Source organism: Lemur catta, chromosome 22 (assembly GCF_020740605.2).
Source record: "Lemur catta isolate mLemCat1 chromosome 22, mLemCat1.pri, whole genome shotgun sequence".
Taxonomy (NCBI): Eukaryota; Metazoa; Chordata; class Mammalia; order Primates; family Lemuridae; genus Lemur; species Lemur catta.
Window position 1 is genome coordinate 19560493 of NC_059149.1, and position 18173 is coordinate 19578665.

The 18173-nt window shown below is 36.3% G+C and overlaps 1 protein-coding gene across 24 annotated transcripts in view; it reads left to right on the forward strand.

The window, feature by feature from the left end:
* The first annotated feature begins 1491 nt into the window (after window positions 1-1491).
* The window catches only part of PCM1 (pericentriolar material 1), an 87439-nt gene continuing 70757 nt past the window's right edge, over window positions 1492-18173 (forward strand). For 3 of the 24 annotated variants that reach the window (XM_045535493.1, XM_045535498.1, XM_045535497.1), the window contains exons 1-7: window positions 1523-1775; window positions 3440-3510; window positions 10946-11063; window positions 12532-12777; window positions 14133-14399; window positions 15111-15281; window positions 15467-15583. In XM_045535493.1, the coding sequence (XP_045391449.1) occupies window positions 10968-11063; window positions 12532-12777; window positions 14133-14399; window positions 15111-15281; window positions 15467-15583 (897 nt within the window). In that variant the 5' untranslated portion in view covers window positions 1523-1775; window positions 3440-3510; window positions 10946-10967. Of the gene's footprint in view, window positions 1776-3439; window positions 3511-8976; window positions 8999-10945; window positions 11064-12531; window positions 12778-14132; window positions 14400-15110; window positions 15282-15466; window positions 15584-18173 lie in introns of all 24 variants that reach the window. The other 21 variants (XM_045535505.1, XM_045535500.1, XM_045535506.1 and 18 more) reach the window with 14 other exon arrangements.

Consider the following 18173-nt stretch of genomic DNA (forward strand, 5'->3'; position numbering starts at 1 on the left):
GAAAGTGACTAAGTTTTTGTTACCTCGGTGCTTAGTGATATTAGACACACAGAACGTAAAAAAAAAAATTACAAATGAATGGTAGTGTCAAGGATCATTGCACTGATGACTGAACCTAGAAACAGTAGCAAATTGCAGTGGGCTGGAAGAGCTCTATTATCTGAATTGTGTACGGAGATTCAATTCTATTAATTGTTTTTGTGAACAATTCCTGTTGGTAATTGAGAACAATTTGTTTTGGCTGTTGGTGGAACCCAGAAGCCCATTCTTCATTCCTCCCCAGGCTTATTTTGCTTTTTAAAAAAATCATCTTGTCCCACAATTACAAACTGTCTAAAAATAGACTGCCCTTGCATTCAACTAAAATTGACAGGTGTTTTTTTTTTTTTGAGACAGAGTCTCGCTATGTTGCCCGGGCTAGAGTGAGTGCCGTGGCGTCAGCCTAGCTCACAGCAACCTCAGACTCCTGGGCGTAAGCGATCCTCCTGCCTCAGCCTCCCGAGGAGCTGGGACTACAGGCATGCGCCACCATGCCCGGCTAATTTTTTCTCTATATATTTTTAGTTGGCCAGATAATTTCTTTCTATTTTTAGTAGAGACGAGGTCTCGCTCTTGCTCAGGCTGGTCCCAAACTCCTGACCTCGAGGGATCCGCCCGCCTCGGCCTCCCAGAGTGCTAGGATTACAGGCGTGAGCCACCGCGCCCGGCCTTTGACAGGTGTTTTAACTTTTCAGCCAGGCACACTGAAGACTCATTGTCACTTTACCAAATTTTTGTTGTTGTCTCAAAGGGAGGTCCTGCCAAATTACTAATCTTAATAGACCTGCTAACGTAAGAGTATAAATACAAAGGGAATTCAGAGAAAATTACCGATATTAAATTCTGAATAAAATGATTTGGTTCTAAGAAAAAAGGGCATTAATCAAAAGAGGTGTTAATTATTAACAATATTTATGATTCTTCCACTGACTAGCTATATATGATGTTCGGCAAATTGTTTAATTTCCATGGATTTATCTCCTGACGTGTGAAATTAGAGTTGGACTAGATTACAAGGGCTCTTTTGTTTCCATCCCTTCGTGACTGGGACGTGGGCGGGCAGGGAATGGAAGAGCTACCCCGGCCTGTTCTTCTTCCGGCACGGCCCGGAGCTGACGCCCTCACAGAAAGCCAGAGCGCGCCCCCGCGCCCGTCCCCGCGGCCGAACGGTCGTCAGCGCGCCTCCGCACAGGCCTCGAGCGTCTCGTTCCGCGCTCTGCGCGGGAAGCGCACAGCATGCCGGGATCTGTAGTCCTCCACCTCGCGGAGGGCGAGTATTTGTAACCCCAGTTCGAGCTGGCCTTCTGGGACTCGTAGTCTCCGGCTGTGCGTTTGCGTCCTCCGGCCCCGGCTGAAGAGCCAGAAGTGACCCCACAGGCTCCGGCGGGTCACATGACTCCAGCCTAGCGCGTCGGTCGCACTGCGGCTCCCGCCCGGGCGAGTTCTCGCCCCCGCGCGGCCGTTGCCGAGGAGACGGCGCACGTCTCCCTGCGCGTTGCCCCCTCTGCAGCCCCCCCGCCCCTCTTCTCCCACCACAATGAGATCCTAAGATGGCGCTGGCTGCGGCGGTTGGCGCCGAGTAGCCGAGGTGGGAAGGGCGGCCATTGGGCCCGAGGCAGCCAGGCGACGTGTGGACCTCTCTGCTGTGGTCTCGCAGGGAGGACCGCTGCCGGGGGGTGGGTCGTGGGGGCTGACCGCCACTCCGCCCTTGGCAGGAGAAGCTGCTTCGTTTACAGGTAATGCCTGCGCGTCCGCAGCCCCTGGCAACCGAGGGCAGCGCGCCGCAGGGGCGGGAGAGTAACGGCTCTGGGACGCTTGACCCTGTGGGGCCTGGCCTTGGGCCCATCCCTCCTCCGTAGGCTCCTGGTCTTCTTGCGGCCACCTTCACGGCCCCCAGGCGGACAGTCCGCCCCCTCCCCCGGGACCGGCCGACGCTGTCTTCCGGGTGAGCCTCCGGGGACGCGCTGGCGACTGCAGAATCCCCTTCCTGCCTCCCCGCCCCTCTTTTTCTGGCCCTGGGGAGGAGGCCGGCCGCGTCCCGGGTGCTCCGGGAAGGCCCCTGGCGGGGGGAGGAGGCGGAGCGGGGTTGTGGTTTGGGTGCCAGGGACACGGGGTCGAGTTCTCCAAGAGGCCTTGGTGGCCGTAGTCCCCATGCCCGCGCTCCCTCAACTTCCATTCTGTGGGGCTCTCGACGTCCAGAATTTTGGGTGGAGAAAGGCGGATGAGGAGCGAGGCGACTCTGGAGAGTTTAAGTTGAGCTGTGAGGAGCAGGATTTCTGCTGTCTCTGGTTTCCTTGGAGCCGAAGGGCCGGGGGAGGCGTTCCTGACTTTGGCAAAGAGGTAGTTTGTTGGGGAAGGGAATTAATTTAACAACGCTCCCCCACTCCCTTCCCGTCGCCCCCTTCTCCATCCCTGACTGCAGATGTAGTTAGAATGGGCCTAGGAGCCAGGAAAACCAAATGCCAGGTGGGATTTGGGAAACGTAGGTTGCTTTGCAGAAACTGATGTTTGGGGATTAGGTCTCAGGCCCCTCTAGGAAGGCTGGTCGTTGGAACTTTCCATCCCGCGGCCCACTCCTCGGGAGTTTGCCTAGTCTGAGTGTGTTTTGTTTTGTTTTGTCTTGTTTTGTTTTTTGTGTGTTTTGTTTTTGGTCGGTTTAAGGTCTGTGTTGTGTGTCCTGCCAGTGACAGATCGTGTTTGGGCGCTGGAAGAAGCGGGCTTTGGGGGCGCCACTACCACCCCCACCCCATAACCAATTTCCAGACTCCGCCTCCTCGGGTTCTCTGGTTACTGGAGTGGGTGTCGTAGCGCTTCGGGTGCACCTGCTGCTTTCTTTCCCTATCACCTTCCCGCTGGGGGCCACTGAGCACCATTGTAATACTGAGGTTTTAAACTGAAGGTGAACCTTGTGTTCGTGTGACGACGGTATTTTATGGATGAAGTACAGTAGCTAGCTTTTAAATAAGCAAACATTTTTTATCATCAGATATACAAAGTTCTTAAATAGTTTGAGTGACAGGAAGTTACTGAGTTGATAATCAGAAAAGTAAACTTTGGCATGGATTTTGAAATTGTAATTAGGGTTAACCGTTTTCATTATACTATTCCAGAGTAGATATTACGATAACACTTTGCTATTTGGTAGGATTTTAGAAGTTTGGGGAATTTAAACATAAATGTATATCACATTTTTTTTTTCTTTTTGACCTTGACATGATTCAGGATGTATATCACATTTTCTAAGAAGATTGAGGCAACTTGAGTTTAAAATATTGATAAAATGTATTTTTCCTCTTCTGTTGATTTTCTAAATATATTTTAGACCGTAAATAGCCTATTTGTTATACTTTATAGTGTAAGTAAAGAATTTACTAAAGCGATTTTTTAACAAAATCCTAAGCAGGCAACAGCTTTGACGTGTGGAGCAGGAAAGGAGCCGTTTCTGAGCTGCAAAAACTAGTTTCTAAACAGGTAATTTGACATCATTTATATATATATATATAAAATTGTCCTTTGTATCATAGTTGAAGGAGATTATGATGGAGACTATTATTAATATCAAAGTAACAGTGCCTGATTGAGGACCCTCTCTATTTAGTAAACATTCTGGGTTTGCTACCCTGTTTGCCTGCTTTTTGGTGTGCCGCTTTGGTCTGCCTTCATACCTTTCTCAGAAAAGAGGCATGCCATTCCTAATTTTTAAATATAGAATGGTTTATGCAGTACTTCTTGAAATTTGTCTTCACAGAATTTCTTCAGCCTATTTGAGTTTGAATTTGTCCTATAACAACTCTCTGAATAGCCTGTTTCCAAACCCTTTTAATCTGAAGTTGTCTTCTACAATTTTTATTAATTGGCTGCTTATTTTTTATTTGTGAACTCCTCTACTTCTTGGACTTGTTATACCTTAACTGAAGTTCTTTTAGTTGTCTAAAATTACTTTAAACATTAGTTTTTGTACATAGTGTATAGTCATATGCTGGTTATATAAAGGTATTCTCCCAGCTACTTGGGAGGCTAAGGTGGGAGAATCCTGTGAATGAGTCCAGGAGATCAAGGCTGCAGTGAGCTATGATCACACCACTGCAGTCCAGCCTGGGTGACAGAATGAGACCTTGTCTCTGAAAGAAAGAAAAAAATAAATTAAATCACTAAAGGGTGAGAATTAGACGAAATTTTATAAAAAGCATTTAGAAATAAGTGTTCTTTTAAAAACAAACCTCAGAAAGAATCTGAATTCAATTTACTGTTAAAATTTTGAGAAAGTCCATTTTCAAAATTTAGCACATTAGAGAAGATGGGTAAGTGGAATAAAAAATACAGTAATTGTGTTAACTCACATTGGAAGGCCTGGGTTTTTGCAATAGGGGTTTGGCCATTTGTTCCTGACGGAGGCAAGTGGATTTGAGACTTACTAAAAAACTGGAAAGGGTGTGGGATAATTACACTGGGGAATTCAGTAAGAAGCCAATAAGAGGTACGTAGCAATGCACTCATTTTTACAAATTTAATTGAGTGTCTACCCTGTGCTATGTGATGACTGTAAAGTAGAGATAGGCAATGACTAAAACAGACAAGGTGTCTTACCTCATGGAGTAAACTTAGATTTTGAAAGTATTTGTGTGTGTAGTATAGCATACCTTATTAGTGGACACATTTCATGCCATTTTATGACTGTTTCCCCACTGTTTTGACAGTTTGAGAGTAGAAGCAGAAAAAGCAGGTAGTGGGGTTTATCCAGAATTGAGTTGACAGAATGGGTGAATGGGTGGGGAGGTCAAGAATGACTTACTTGGGTTTGGGTTTCAGCAAGGATGCAAGGCAATAATGCATTCAGGGAGAGAGAACTGATCAAGGGACTGGTAGTGTGCGGTAGGGCCAACAGTAGGTTCAGCAGGAATGAGGAAGGGAGAGAAGTAATATGCAAGAACTTATGATCAGAAAAAGGGATTTTAGAAGTTTAAGATCTTGAACAAACTACCAGTTCAGAGTGAAAAAAAAACATTAGAATGGAGAAGATGAGATGGACATTGGAATTGAGGCCATAGTCTTAGAAAAATCATTGTAGATGTTCAGGTCATGAAATCAGGGAATGAAGGGGAGAATGAAACCATGTGCTAGTTGTTATCAAGAGTAATGGAAGACTGTCTTGAGTAGATATTTCCAGAAGAGGTTGAGTAATTTAATGCCATTCGAGAAATAATATCTGAAGTTTAAAGATTTTAGGAAATAATTTTTTGATTCTTTGATTTCTTTTAATTTCTTCACCTTGTATTCCTATTTCAAAGGTGAACTTTAGTCATAGGCATATTGTGGTAATTAATACAGTGATATTCTACTTAGACATATGTAATACTTCTTTATAGTAAGAATCCTATAACAGGGTTTTCTTCAGAAAGATTAATCACTGAAAATAGCTTAAGATTGCCATAGTGAATTTTCATTATATATCTTTGTAAATAAGGTAAAGAAGCCCAATAAGGCTGTCAAAAATAGTTAAATGAGACAAATAATAGTTTCAACTTCATTTAGTAGGACGAAGTATGAAAGGAAGTGATTGTTTAAAGTAGAAGAATTTTATTTTTATCTCCATTCAGCTGCTCATACTATATCAGCCATCACCTGCATCATTTTCTAATAGCTTCAACTTTCTTGTCTTACTGTCTTTCTATTAAGCCTGCCTGGCAAAATCCCAGCTTTGGGTGGATTCAGTGGAGTGTTTATATTGAGGCTTATGAGCACTGCTGGGAAAAAATATTTGCAGTGCATGTTAGTGATATCAGTGAGTAGTCTCTGGTTTCACCTGAGTCCTTAGTGCTGCTCACAGTCATTTTCTGTTCCCTGCTCTTATATCTCTCAGACACTGCCATCTCACCTCTCATATTTAATGTACAGTCCTTCTTAGTTCATATCACTTATGGACTCCTTCAACTTGCTGCTACCAAATCTCCCAACCAGCCTCCAACCTATTCATTCCATCCTTTTTGTTTGTTTGTTTGCTTTTGTTTCTCTTCTTGTCTGAAGCTAATCATGTTTCTTTTGCCCTGGATCCCAGTGGCTTCCATTTTCTCAGATACCACATGCTATTTGCTTATCTCCTTCCTCTTCTGCATTTTAGTATCTCCCTCTTTTCCAGCAAATTTTAAACATGCTCAACATACTTCCATTGTAATAAAACTTTCTTTTTGATCATCTCTGCTTGCTTCCCTTCGTAGGCTGATTCCTTAAAAATATTACTTGATGAGTTTGTTTATTTTTTTCCCTTTCCTCTCAATAATGCATTCCATTTTTGGTATTAACCCTCACTACCTGTACTTAAATTTCTTACCAGCTCAACAGTAACCTTATTGCTAAATCCAAGTGGACATCTCTCATAACCTCTGTTATTTGACAAGGTAACATTTGGTTTCTTATCACATCCTCCTCAATACACTTTTCCTCTCTTAGCATACTCTCCTGGTTTCCCTCCTGTCTTTCTGTTACCTTCTCAGTGTCCTTTTCTTGTGCCTTTCTCTTTAATACAGTGTCTTTTAAGATCCAGTCTTCATTTTGTCTTCTCCCTGAGCACTCGGTCCCACTCAAGTACTTTTATGAGTGGATGAATTGCAAGTCTCTCTCCAGCCCAGATTTCTCTTGAGAGATAGATCAGTATTTGTCCACTAGAAAAATGTAATTGGGTATACAATAGGCACCTCAGACTCAACATTTCTAAAACTGAACTCATCATCCTCTTCTCTCAACTAAAACTTGCTCCTTTTTTAATCACTTTGCCTGTGTCATCACATACCCAATTGCTAGACACCTCAGATTCATCCTTTAACTCCTTAGTTCCTCATCTCCCACATACTAATATAATAATCTCTCATTTTCCATGGGAGATACCTTCCAAAGACCTCTCCCTCCCCCCAGTGGATGCCTGAAACCACAGATAGTACTGAACTCTGTATATGTTTTTTCCTATATGTGTATACCTATGATAAAGTTTAATTTATAAATTAGGCCCGGAAGAGATTAACAATAATAATAATAAAATAGAACAATTTTAACACTGTATTGTAATAAAAGTTAAATGAATATGGTTTCTCTCTGTCTCAAAGTATCATATTGTGCTGTACTCATCTATTTTGTGATTGTGATTGATCACGGATAACTGACATCTTGGAAAGTGAAGCCTAGGATAAGGGGAGCTATAGTCACCAAGTTCTGTTGATTCTGTTACAGAAATCTTACTTGATCTTCTCTACATCCCTAGTCTTTTGATTGTTGGAAGTCTTTCTGTACTTCTGAATACTAGTTTATATTAACGTGTCTACAGAATAAAATTTAGAAAGCAGAGATCCTGTATTTTTAATGGTGACTTTGAGATGGTTAGAGAGGTTGGCATGAAGAAGAGAGAAATGACTTGCCATTATTTTCTAACTCTTACAGGGAGAGGTATTTACTGTCTCTGAGAAATGTTATGAATGTTGATATATTAAGAATTGAGTCACATGAACCTTTTTCTTGAGCTTCGTACTAATTTTACTTCTCAAGTAGTGTGCCTTTTAAATGCATTTAGTTATCATTATTTTTAAGTTATTAAATATTATATCCCCTATGGCAATCATAGTGTGACAGTGGACAAAACAGTTTATTTTACTAACTTAGTAGACAAGATTTTATTTAGTAAATGGTCTTTTTAAAAAATTTAAAAATATATTTGATCTTTTTTTTCCAAACTAATTATATTGTACAGTTTTTCAGTTTTAGAAACTTATTTTAATAGTGTTCAAAGTCATTGGCCTATAAGTAGATCTTTAAAATAAGCTCTGCATTTTAGGGGAAATTTTTCATTATTATAAAAATATAATGTAAACCATTCTTTCTCCAAGTATATTCTTAATGAATTTATCTTAAAGTAAGCTTACTTTATAATTCTATTGATAGAAAGTATAATGTGCTCTATTTTAAGATAAAAATGATAGTAAGAATAATTTGCTTGCATATCAATTTTCCCTCCTAATTTACATTTTAGAACAATTTGCCTTGAGTACTTTTAAATATGGTATCACTCTATTGCATGTTTATTTTTTTACTTCTTTAATATTACATATTGTGTCAGTACATATAGAGAACAGTAGTTGTGAAATGTTTCATTTAAATGAGTTGTTTCAGTTCACTGACTACCTGAGGGTATTAATTTTTTTAAAAGTTTTAAAATTATTTCTAGAATAAAAAGTAATGTAAACTATTGCTGAAAACATAAGACATAGAAAAGAGGAAGACTCATCACATTCCTACCCTAAAAATTACTTTCATGAAAGTATTTTGATATATTTTCTTAGTTTTTTGTTTAAAAAAAACTATATACAATTTCCATATTGCTTTTTTTCCTCTTTTGTGACTTTTCCCACATTATCAGGACAGGCGGTATTGTCCAGCCTTCATAATTAAATGTTTTGAAGAATGCTTAGTATTCTGCCCCGTGGGTGTAGGACAGTTTGCCTAATAGCATTCATTTTGTCATTTGACATTTAGTTATTTTTCAATTTATCACAATTGAATAATAAACAACTTCATTATAGTTTTCCCTCCCCCATATTTAAGGTTTTCTTCTTAGATTAAATATGGAGAAAGGGGAGTATGAGTATCTTACTCAGTCAAGAACTCAGTTTTAGTTCTTGAGGTAGTAATGCCAAAATGCTTTCCAGAAAGATTATACTTACTAGTTTACATTCTCACTATAGTGTCTGAGAGTTCTAGTTTCACTTTACTGTCATCAGGATTAGGTAATATGTAATTTATATGAAATTTAGCAAATTTAATACTCCGTTATTTTAAGGGAGTATTTAAGGGAGTATTTATTGTAGCTGGACTTTATATATTATTATATTGTATTTACTAGGTTTTTTTTGAAAATTACCTGTGTCAGCTTATTTTGCTTGTTTTTTTTTTCAGACAAGTTCTTCATATGATAAAGGTATTGACTGTGTACTTTGTATTTCTTTCAGATTTTTTCCCGTTTGTCATTTATTGTTTCTTTACTTTTATGTGAACAAAATCTGTTGTTCTTTCTTTATCTTCTAAATTTAGTAAGATATCTGTTCTTACTAAAGTAAGTCTTTAGTAAGTCCATTCTATTTTCTTGTTTGTCTTTTTTAAAGCTTATTTGATTTTTTTTAAATCGTATCTATTATTAATTTGTTTACTGTTTTGGTGATATAAGGCAACCTTTCTCAATTGGGAGAGAATTAAGTTTTAATGCTCTAAGGCATCTATTATTTAATGTGAATTAACTTCTGTGCCTGAAGCGGTACTGGATATACCATCCCTGAGAGAATTGAGAAAATAATGACTCATTTTTCTGTGTTCTGTGATTGAAATGAAGAGTACTATTAAGAGTTAAGGAAAAACTGTTAAAGCTCTAAATAAATCTTTTTCAAAATTGTTAGTAAATTGTTCCATCCATTGAACACAATACTCCCACATCATGGAATTGTTGTGAGAATTAAATGATATAATGGACATAAAATATTTAGTGTAGTGATTAGCATATATATAATAGTAAGCAAAATAAATGTTAGCTGTGATTAACTTTTAAATATTTCTGTTGGGTATATTGGAGGATTTTTGTTCTTAGCCTGATACTGATTTAACCATTCGAACAGTGTGGTTGAAACTTGGATTAGTTCTTCTGCCCTCCTGATCTCTATTGCTACTCTTGGTTTTATTTTTAAGATGTTAAAATTTTTTTCTGACTTATTTATTCTTGCAGATGAATTTTAGAATCATTTTATCAAGTTCCAAGAAGAATCCCACTGGGATTTTGTAGTGAATGGGATGAGTTAGTGTCTTAGAATCAGAGCAACAATTTGTGTTTCTGTTAGCCATTTTTAGCTGAATGACCTTGGCAAAAATATCTTTCTTGAATGTTAGCATTTTTGTTTATAGTTTAATGGCTTTTCCTGCCCTTTGAATTTCAGATAAAATTTTCTTAACCTCTCCTTCACCTATACTATACCCGTTGAACCTGTACAAATCCACAGGTAGTGGAAATCCAAAGTTTTCCATAAGATTATGTAGAAATCTTATTTTCTCATGTCTGCACTGAACCTCTGCTTTCACTGTTGCTGCTTCTGTTTTTCATCTCTTTGACCCAGGTATGAAATTCGGCTCCTTTCTTGATTTTCACATACATGAACATCCCACTTATTTTTTGTGTGAAAGATTTGAGTTTGGTAGTCTTTACCAAGATTTAGGGACAGCTATGAGTTAGCAGTAATGCAAATTAAAGTAGGGCAGTAAGCATCACTATTCTTAAAATGTCTTTCAGCCACTGCACTCTGGATTATATTGGCCATTTACCCCACCCAGTCCTGCTTCTCTTGCCCCACCTTCTCATCATCTTGTTTGCCATTCTGGTGTACCTTCCTTCCTACTAAAACCAAAACATTCTCTTTGTTTCATGCAGAGTGGGTCTACCCTTTTTGAATTGTTTGCACAAAACTATTTCTCATGTCCTTAGAGTATGACCTTTATACCAAGCTCATTGTCAGAACAGAGACACTTTATTTCTTTCCTAAGAGAAGTTCTGGTTCTAGCTATATATAATTTCCTTCTTACCTCATTGGTCTACCTTTTAGGAATGTGTTGGATAAATTAGCTAATCTTATAGCATGCAGGCCAATGTCCATAGTGGATATTCAGAGGTTTTCCTTCCCTTCTCCATCACTCTAGCTACTTAACTCATATTAATCATAGTACATCTATAGCAGCTAATCAATTTGTTTGTGATGTGTGATTTATCGTGCCTCTTTGTAATTATGAGCATTTTAGAGATTCCTTTATATTGCTGAACTTCATGGAATGATTTAAACATTGGAGTTTGTTTTTGTGTGTTAAAAAGCAGTTTTTACTTGTTTCACAGAACATTAATTGTTACAGCCAGTATGGCCACGGGAGGAGGTCCTTTTGAAGATGGCATGAATGATCAGGATTTACCAAACTGGAGCAGTGAAAGTGTTGATGACCGACTTAACAATATGGTATGATATTTTACTGTCAATGGTGTATTGCTGACTACTAGTATTAAAATGCAACTTTCCCCTGACCAAATCTAACTCACTGAAACTCTTTGTAAACACTTGTTGACCAAGATATTAAAGGACACCGGGCTACTTATTATATTAGTTGAAGACACTTTGGTTGCAGGGAACATAAATTAACTTCAGTTAGCTTAAACCAAAAAAGCAGATTTATTATAAGGATATAAAGGTGTTTTATGGAAACCATGTTAAAGGAATACAGCTGGATTTTAGGAAGGGACTGGAAAAAGGAACTAGAAAGTTGTCAAGAATTACTTTTTCACTTTCGTAACTCTGCTTCTGAGTGCCTCTGCCTAACACAACTTTCTCTTCACAGAGCAGCTTTCTCTCCTCCTCTGGTCCACATGGTATGCTATGGCTGTCCCATCATTCTCAAGTTTTCAGCTATGGCTGCTATTACATACTGACTGGTTATCTCCTAGTTCCCATTTTAAATTTTAAAGTATGATTATTCCAATTTGGATTATATATACATTTCTTTTTCCAATAATCTATGGCCAGGATGGGGTGAATTAAATAGTATGAAAGGTTGGCAGGAGCCACCCACTCATGTATTGGGTGGAGAGACAGTTCATAGAGAAGGGAGTTTTGTTATAAATGAGGAAATTATCCCAAGTAACTTTACTGTAGTAGTAACTAAAAGATTCTTCCAGTATGGATAAGGTGGGAATTATAGACCTTTTCATTGAATGAATTACATTATGTGGCTATAGCTAAGTCAATAAAAATGTTTTCTAGTTAAAACAATAAGCACTCTTTGTCATTCCATATTAGATATTATCATGTACATTTTTGCCTATAAAATAATGATAACCGTATTTAATGCTTACTAAATGCTAGGCTAGATGTTTTATGTATGTTTTAATCCCATTTTAAAGGTGACACTATTTTAGAGATTGGGAAATTGAGACTATGGGAAGTTAAGTAAATTTCCTAGGGTCACACAATGGAGTGTTTCTTCAGTAAACAGTAATGACTTTAGAACCCAGGTTGATTCCAGATCTGTATCCTTTTTACTATACATACTGACTTAAATCTAAGGGTGGCCAGTAAAGGTATGTATAATTTATTTCGCTATTCAGTTTATAAAGAGGAAAGAATAATTTTTAAATATGCTTTGAAAATATTCAAATTGACTCTAGCATTGGGATTTGGGGATTTGTATTCATTAATGATCTTTGATAGGAAAGTAATCTATTTCTAAAGGATAGGCTATAAAATTAGGATAAATGTAATGAGGAAAAAATGGGTTAACAGAAGTAAATAATAGTTTCTAAGCATATATACTTGACTTGAAAAATGTTTTGTCATTTTTAATTTTAAGACTGACCAAAATGTTTTAAGCATCCCAGATTATTTTCCTGGTTTGATAGAGAGCATATTAACTTGTGCTTTTACTTTTTTAAAGGACTGGTGTGGCCAACAGAAGAAAGCAAACAGATCATCAGAAAAGAATAAGAAAAAGTTTGGTGTAGAAAGTGATAAAAGGGTAACTAATGATATTTCTCCGGAGTCATCACCAGGAGTTGGAAGACGAAGAACAAAGACTCCACATACGTTTCCACACAGTAGATATATGACTCAGATGTCTGTCCCAGAGCAGGCAGAATTAGAGAAACTTAAACAGCGGATAAACTTCAGTGATTTAGATCAGGTTTGTGAATTATTTTAAAAATCAAGTTATGACTATGGGAAATACTTGAAATGGATTAATTTGTTTTAGGAATAAAAATTGAGCTGTTTATTTTCTTTAGTTTCTGTGCATATGGAAAGAATTTAATCGGTGATGATGATCTATGCTGTGTCCTTTGGAGGGGAATGAAATCCTGTTTCTAAACTTTCTAAAGAAAAGTATTTCTGGATTTTATTATTATGTCATATGACCAACTTATGTGATTTCATTATGAAACTAAATTTTACATTTTAGTAGCTCAGTAAAGTTTCTATCAAGTAAATGGAAAGATCCAGTTTATTATATTTATCATTGGTTAAGTGTGGGATGTGCTGGATTACCTCAAATCTGAAATAAAACTATTTTGTATTTATAATCACTGAAACAAAGTTTGAATCTAAAAGCAAGTAGAATTGATAATGAACTCTTGACAAATATTTTACTATCACGTCTGTACTTTGCAGAGGTACACAGGTTTCCAGATACGCAGAAAGGTGTATTCAAGTCTAATATGACAGTGGTGATAATCGTATATCATTTACATCTACGTACTAATTTTTGAACACTTAACTGTATGCCAAGCACTGAGCTGAATACTTTTTCAGACAGTGCTTCACATAGACAAATCTTTATGCTAATGTTCATATTAATTGATTCATTGGGTCCAAAGTCTATAAAAATTCTGTTAGCAAGTAATAAATAGCAATATGAGTTATAAAAGTGGTCCATAGTCCTAGTACAGGTTGAGCGTCCCTAATTTGAAAATCAGAAATGCTTCAAAATCCAAAATTTTTGGAGTGCCAACATGATGCCACAAGTGGAAAATTCCATACCTGGCCTTATGTGATGGGTTGCAGTAAAAATGTAATATCTTTGATTTGTGCACAAAATTATTTAAAATATTGTATAAAAGTATACTCAAGCTATATATATAAGGCATAGATGAAACAAATGAACTTCATGTTTAGACTTGGGTTCCATCCCCAGATATCTCATTGTGTATTTGCAAATATCCCAAAAGCTGAAAAAATTTGAAATCTATAACACTTCTGGTCCCAGGCATTTCTGATAAGGGATAGTTTGTACTTTGTTTAAACTAATCTTGTTCATATTTATCCGTTGAATTGTGTCAACAAAATGAGGACTAGGAGATGCTAATCAAATTTTGATATCTTAATGACAGAACTTTGTAGATCTGAAGCTCTTTCAGATGTTACTACAAAGCTGTTTTTATGTACGTCCTAAATCAATATATGATGATGAAACTAAGAACATTGGAATTTAGAAAAAAATATGTTGAAAGATTAATGTTTGTGTGATTTCTTTTTCATATATAGAGAAGCATTGGAAGTGATTCTCAAGGTAGAGCAACAGCTGCTAACAACAAACGTCAGCTTAGCGAAAACCGAAAGCCCTTCAACTTTTTGCCTATGCAGATTAATACTAACAAGAGCAAAGATACAGCTACAAGCCCTCCAAAGAGAGAAATTGGATCAGCGCAATGTAAAGAGTTGTTTGCTTCTGCTCTAAGTAATGACCTTTTGCAAAACTGTCAAGTCTCTGAAGAAGATGGGAGAGGAGAACCTGCAATGGAGAGCAGTCAGGTGATAAAATTTGTTTCTTTTGCTCATTGTTTTCACAAACCTCAAAGTATAAACATTATGATTTTAAAAATTATATTAGGTTATACATACAGCAATTTAGTTAGGTGGAATTAAAAGTGTTTCCCTGACCCTCCTCTTTAATCTACCAGATTTATTTAAAATGGAGTAATTGTTTTTTTTATTCCAAAGTCATTATAGATGTGGCATATTCAGGCTAATTCTCTTTTTTATTTGCCAAAAGCTGTATTGCCAGTTTGTAGTAAAGGGGGATTTGGGAGCAAAGTGCTAATGGATTTTTTGTAAGAATTTTTTTAAATGGCATTATAATCATTTTGAAAAGTACTTTCAAAAGTATATATAAGTAAATAATTTATTAATAAAGAAATATTATATGAACATTAGAAGGAAAATTTATAGAAAGAATATTTGGTGTGCAGTTTGTACAGGTATTATAGATTAAAATATTTTTGAAACTTATTTTTAAATTGACAGTGATTGAAGTTTTCAGTGTTATCAATTATGTTTTGATTAAAATCTAAGTTTGATTCAGATTTTTTGCATGTATGAATTCACACAATAAAACTAGAAATATTTTTGGTTATTATCTTTGAAATAAAAATTTATAAAACTGTTGCTGTTGAATTAATTATACTCAGCTTTATATATTGTGTATTTTCATACTTATTTTTCTTTTTACTATTTCCCTGGCAGATTGTAAGCAGGCTTGTTCAAATTCGTGATTATATTACTAAAGCTAGTTCCATGCGGGAAGATCTTGTGGAGAAAAATGAAAGATCTGCTAATGTTGAGCGCCTTACTCATCTAATAGATCACCTTAAAGAACAAGAAAAGTCATATATGAAATTTCTCCAAAAAATCCTAGTAAGTTTTAGACCTTTTTAATAATGTATTGAGTTATTTTTGTGGTATATCAGTGTATATATACTGATGACATTCTGATGCCACCCCAGAGGAGTTAACATATTTTCAAAAAATCGTGCCATCCATTATAGCATTTTATTGCCCTTTTTAATAGTTGTATGATTTATACCACTAAAATATTTCAGGCTAGAGAAAATGAGGAGGAGGATGTTCGGACTATAGATTCAGCTGTGGGATCTGGTTCTGTAGCTGAGAGCACATCGCTAAACATAGATGTGCAGTCTGAGGCTTCAGATACCACGGTAAGCGGCTTTTTGGTAACTAATGTGCTGGAAATGAAGATTTAAACTTTTCCCCCAATTTTCAAGATGGTGTTTTTTAGGTGTTCCTTAATGAAAAATGTATTCCAGGGAAGAAACCTTCAAATTGTTAATGCTGTTATATATTCTTCTATGTTTAATCACAGACATTTACAAGTTTTATTTATTAACATTAAAAAGTTTTATTGGTTGATTTGAAAATCCAGTAATTTTTGATTGTCAGCTTACAGAAACATTGTTTTCCTAGTTTGTTTTGTTAAGCACAACTTTGCTAATTTTAAGAAGCTTTGGGAAAGTTAAAATTCATTGTGAATATAAGGGCTGTAGATATGATTAGTGATTGTTTAGCATATAGTCTATTGGAAAAGTCTCCCAAGTTCGTTTGCCACTGAGGGCTCTTTAAGGGTATTAGGATTTTTCATCTCTCAGTTTCTGGTCTAGTACAGTAGCAAAATTAAATGACTGAAAAAATGAGTTGAAAGCTAGTAAATGGGAAAAGGATAGCATTTACATTGTGATTTATTCACAGAATAATACTATAATTTCTGACTCTGCAAAATCAAATTTATGAAAATTCTGTTTTTAGGAAAAATGAATAGGAATTTACAAAACTTTGAAGAAAGATTTATAAAATAAACTTAGTATGCTTTTGAATTAGTGTGCTTTTAAGCATTTCTAGTAGATGGGCTTATAACGATGCATTTGTAAACTTTAAAACCTGTAACAGACCAGTAAAGCTTTTCTTTTGAGGATAACCTTGTATATCTTTTACTTTTGTGGTATGTTCCAGAATACCATTCAGCATCAGGAATTTGAGGGTTTGTTTCCTTTTAGTATTGGTCTGCATAGTTTATCCGCCTCTTTTCTCTTCCCTGCCCTTTCTAATTTGAAGAGGAAATCTGAATTTTTTTTTTCTACATTATTTTCACCAGGAGACACTCAGAGAGTCTGATCCAAACAGTTGTTGAAGAATGGATTCTACTGTGGGGAAATTGTTTTTCTAATTACAGTGGTGCTGGGAATAATTTTTTCCTTATATTCCAGCAGAAATGGAAGGGTTGGAGTAATGTGGGTAAAGGAATTCTGTTGGGGAGGGGTGGGAAATTGTATAGTTGATTATTATAATTTATATACTGGCATTGAAACTATTCACTATGATGAGAATTTCCTTCATAATGAAATTTCCTTTCAACATGAAATCATAACATAAAATCATGAAAGTGGATTAATAACATGTAGCAGAATAAATGTTAAAATATGCTTTAGCAGTTGTTGTATAGCTTGGAAATTGCCTAGGAAATGATGCTTTTTTAATTACACTAAGCAACAGTCTAGTCTACAGAAACTTGAAAGTCTAATTAAGTTGAACTCAATTGAGGGGGGGGTGGATTGTTTTTTTTTAAAAAGATGGACTGGTAAATTTTTTATATTTGTTTACAAGGCTGGCTTGTATGTTAAACAGGAGTTTGTGTTAAGAAATTAATATGCTACACTATTTAATAAAGGAGGCATCTTTTAGTCTGAGAATTCGGCCGTGCATTGAGGACAAACTAGGGAATTCAGCTTCACAAGAACAGGTTTCAGACATTGACGTTACTACAAGTCCAAAAGGGAAAGGTGACAGACCACCTCAGAATGACAGGGAACTGAGGCCTAATAGGAAATATAGCCGAAAACGTGGATTTCCCTCAAAGGTATACTTCATAATATTAACTTGGGAAGTCTAAATGAGCACCTCTTGTTCATATTTCCTCTTCCTTATTTACTTTCCTGTTACTGCTGTTACTCTTACATATATAAATTATTAATATTGTTAATTATCATACTGTAATTTCAGTAAAATATCCCTTAGTGGTGTTCTTTCTTAGTTCTTCTTTTTTATATCTCTCTCCAAGGATTATATCTGATAGCTGTTTTTAATTTACATTAACAAAGGTTTCAAAATGTTATTCGTTTCCTTTTTTGCAGTTGAGGGCTCAAAATATAACACATTCTTAAACCTCCACATCAGTTGCCTTTTGTTTCTGATATTTGTGTTTATGAATTAAGATAGTGCTTTAATTTTTGTCGTATTTCCTGTGTTCATCCATTAAAGAAAAATAGCAAGCTAATTAGCTTTCCTGTCTTTGTAAGAATGAAAGCTTATATGTATGTGTGTGTGTGTGTGTGTGTGTGTGTGTGTGTATATATATTGGTGTATGCTTTTGTTGTTGGAAACTCCTTTCATTCTTTTCTTTTTTTAAAGTATTTAGCCAGTTGGCTTATTTGCTAATGTTTTTACTAGTTTTTCTCCAGTGTTTGTTTTAAATATCCTTTTAATTTTTCATGATTTGGATAAAGGAATTCAAAATAGGTATAAAGACAACTATTTGTAGTTCCACTTAAAACAGTTTGAATAAAAGTAGCATTTATAAAAGTGCTCATCTCCTTTTGCAAGAGCAAAGTATTATTTTAATAATCGTAGACAAGGTAAGTTTCATATTTTTTATTACTAGTTTATTACCAGACTAGTCTTTGTTTTCTGTTTTATAGCTATTTTATGTGGGGTTTTTATGTGTGTGTGGATGTTTAA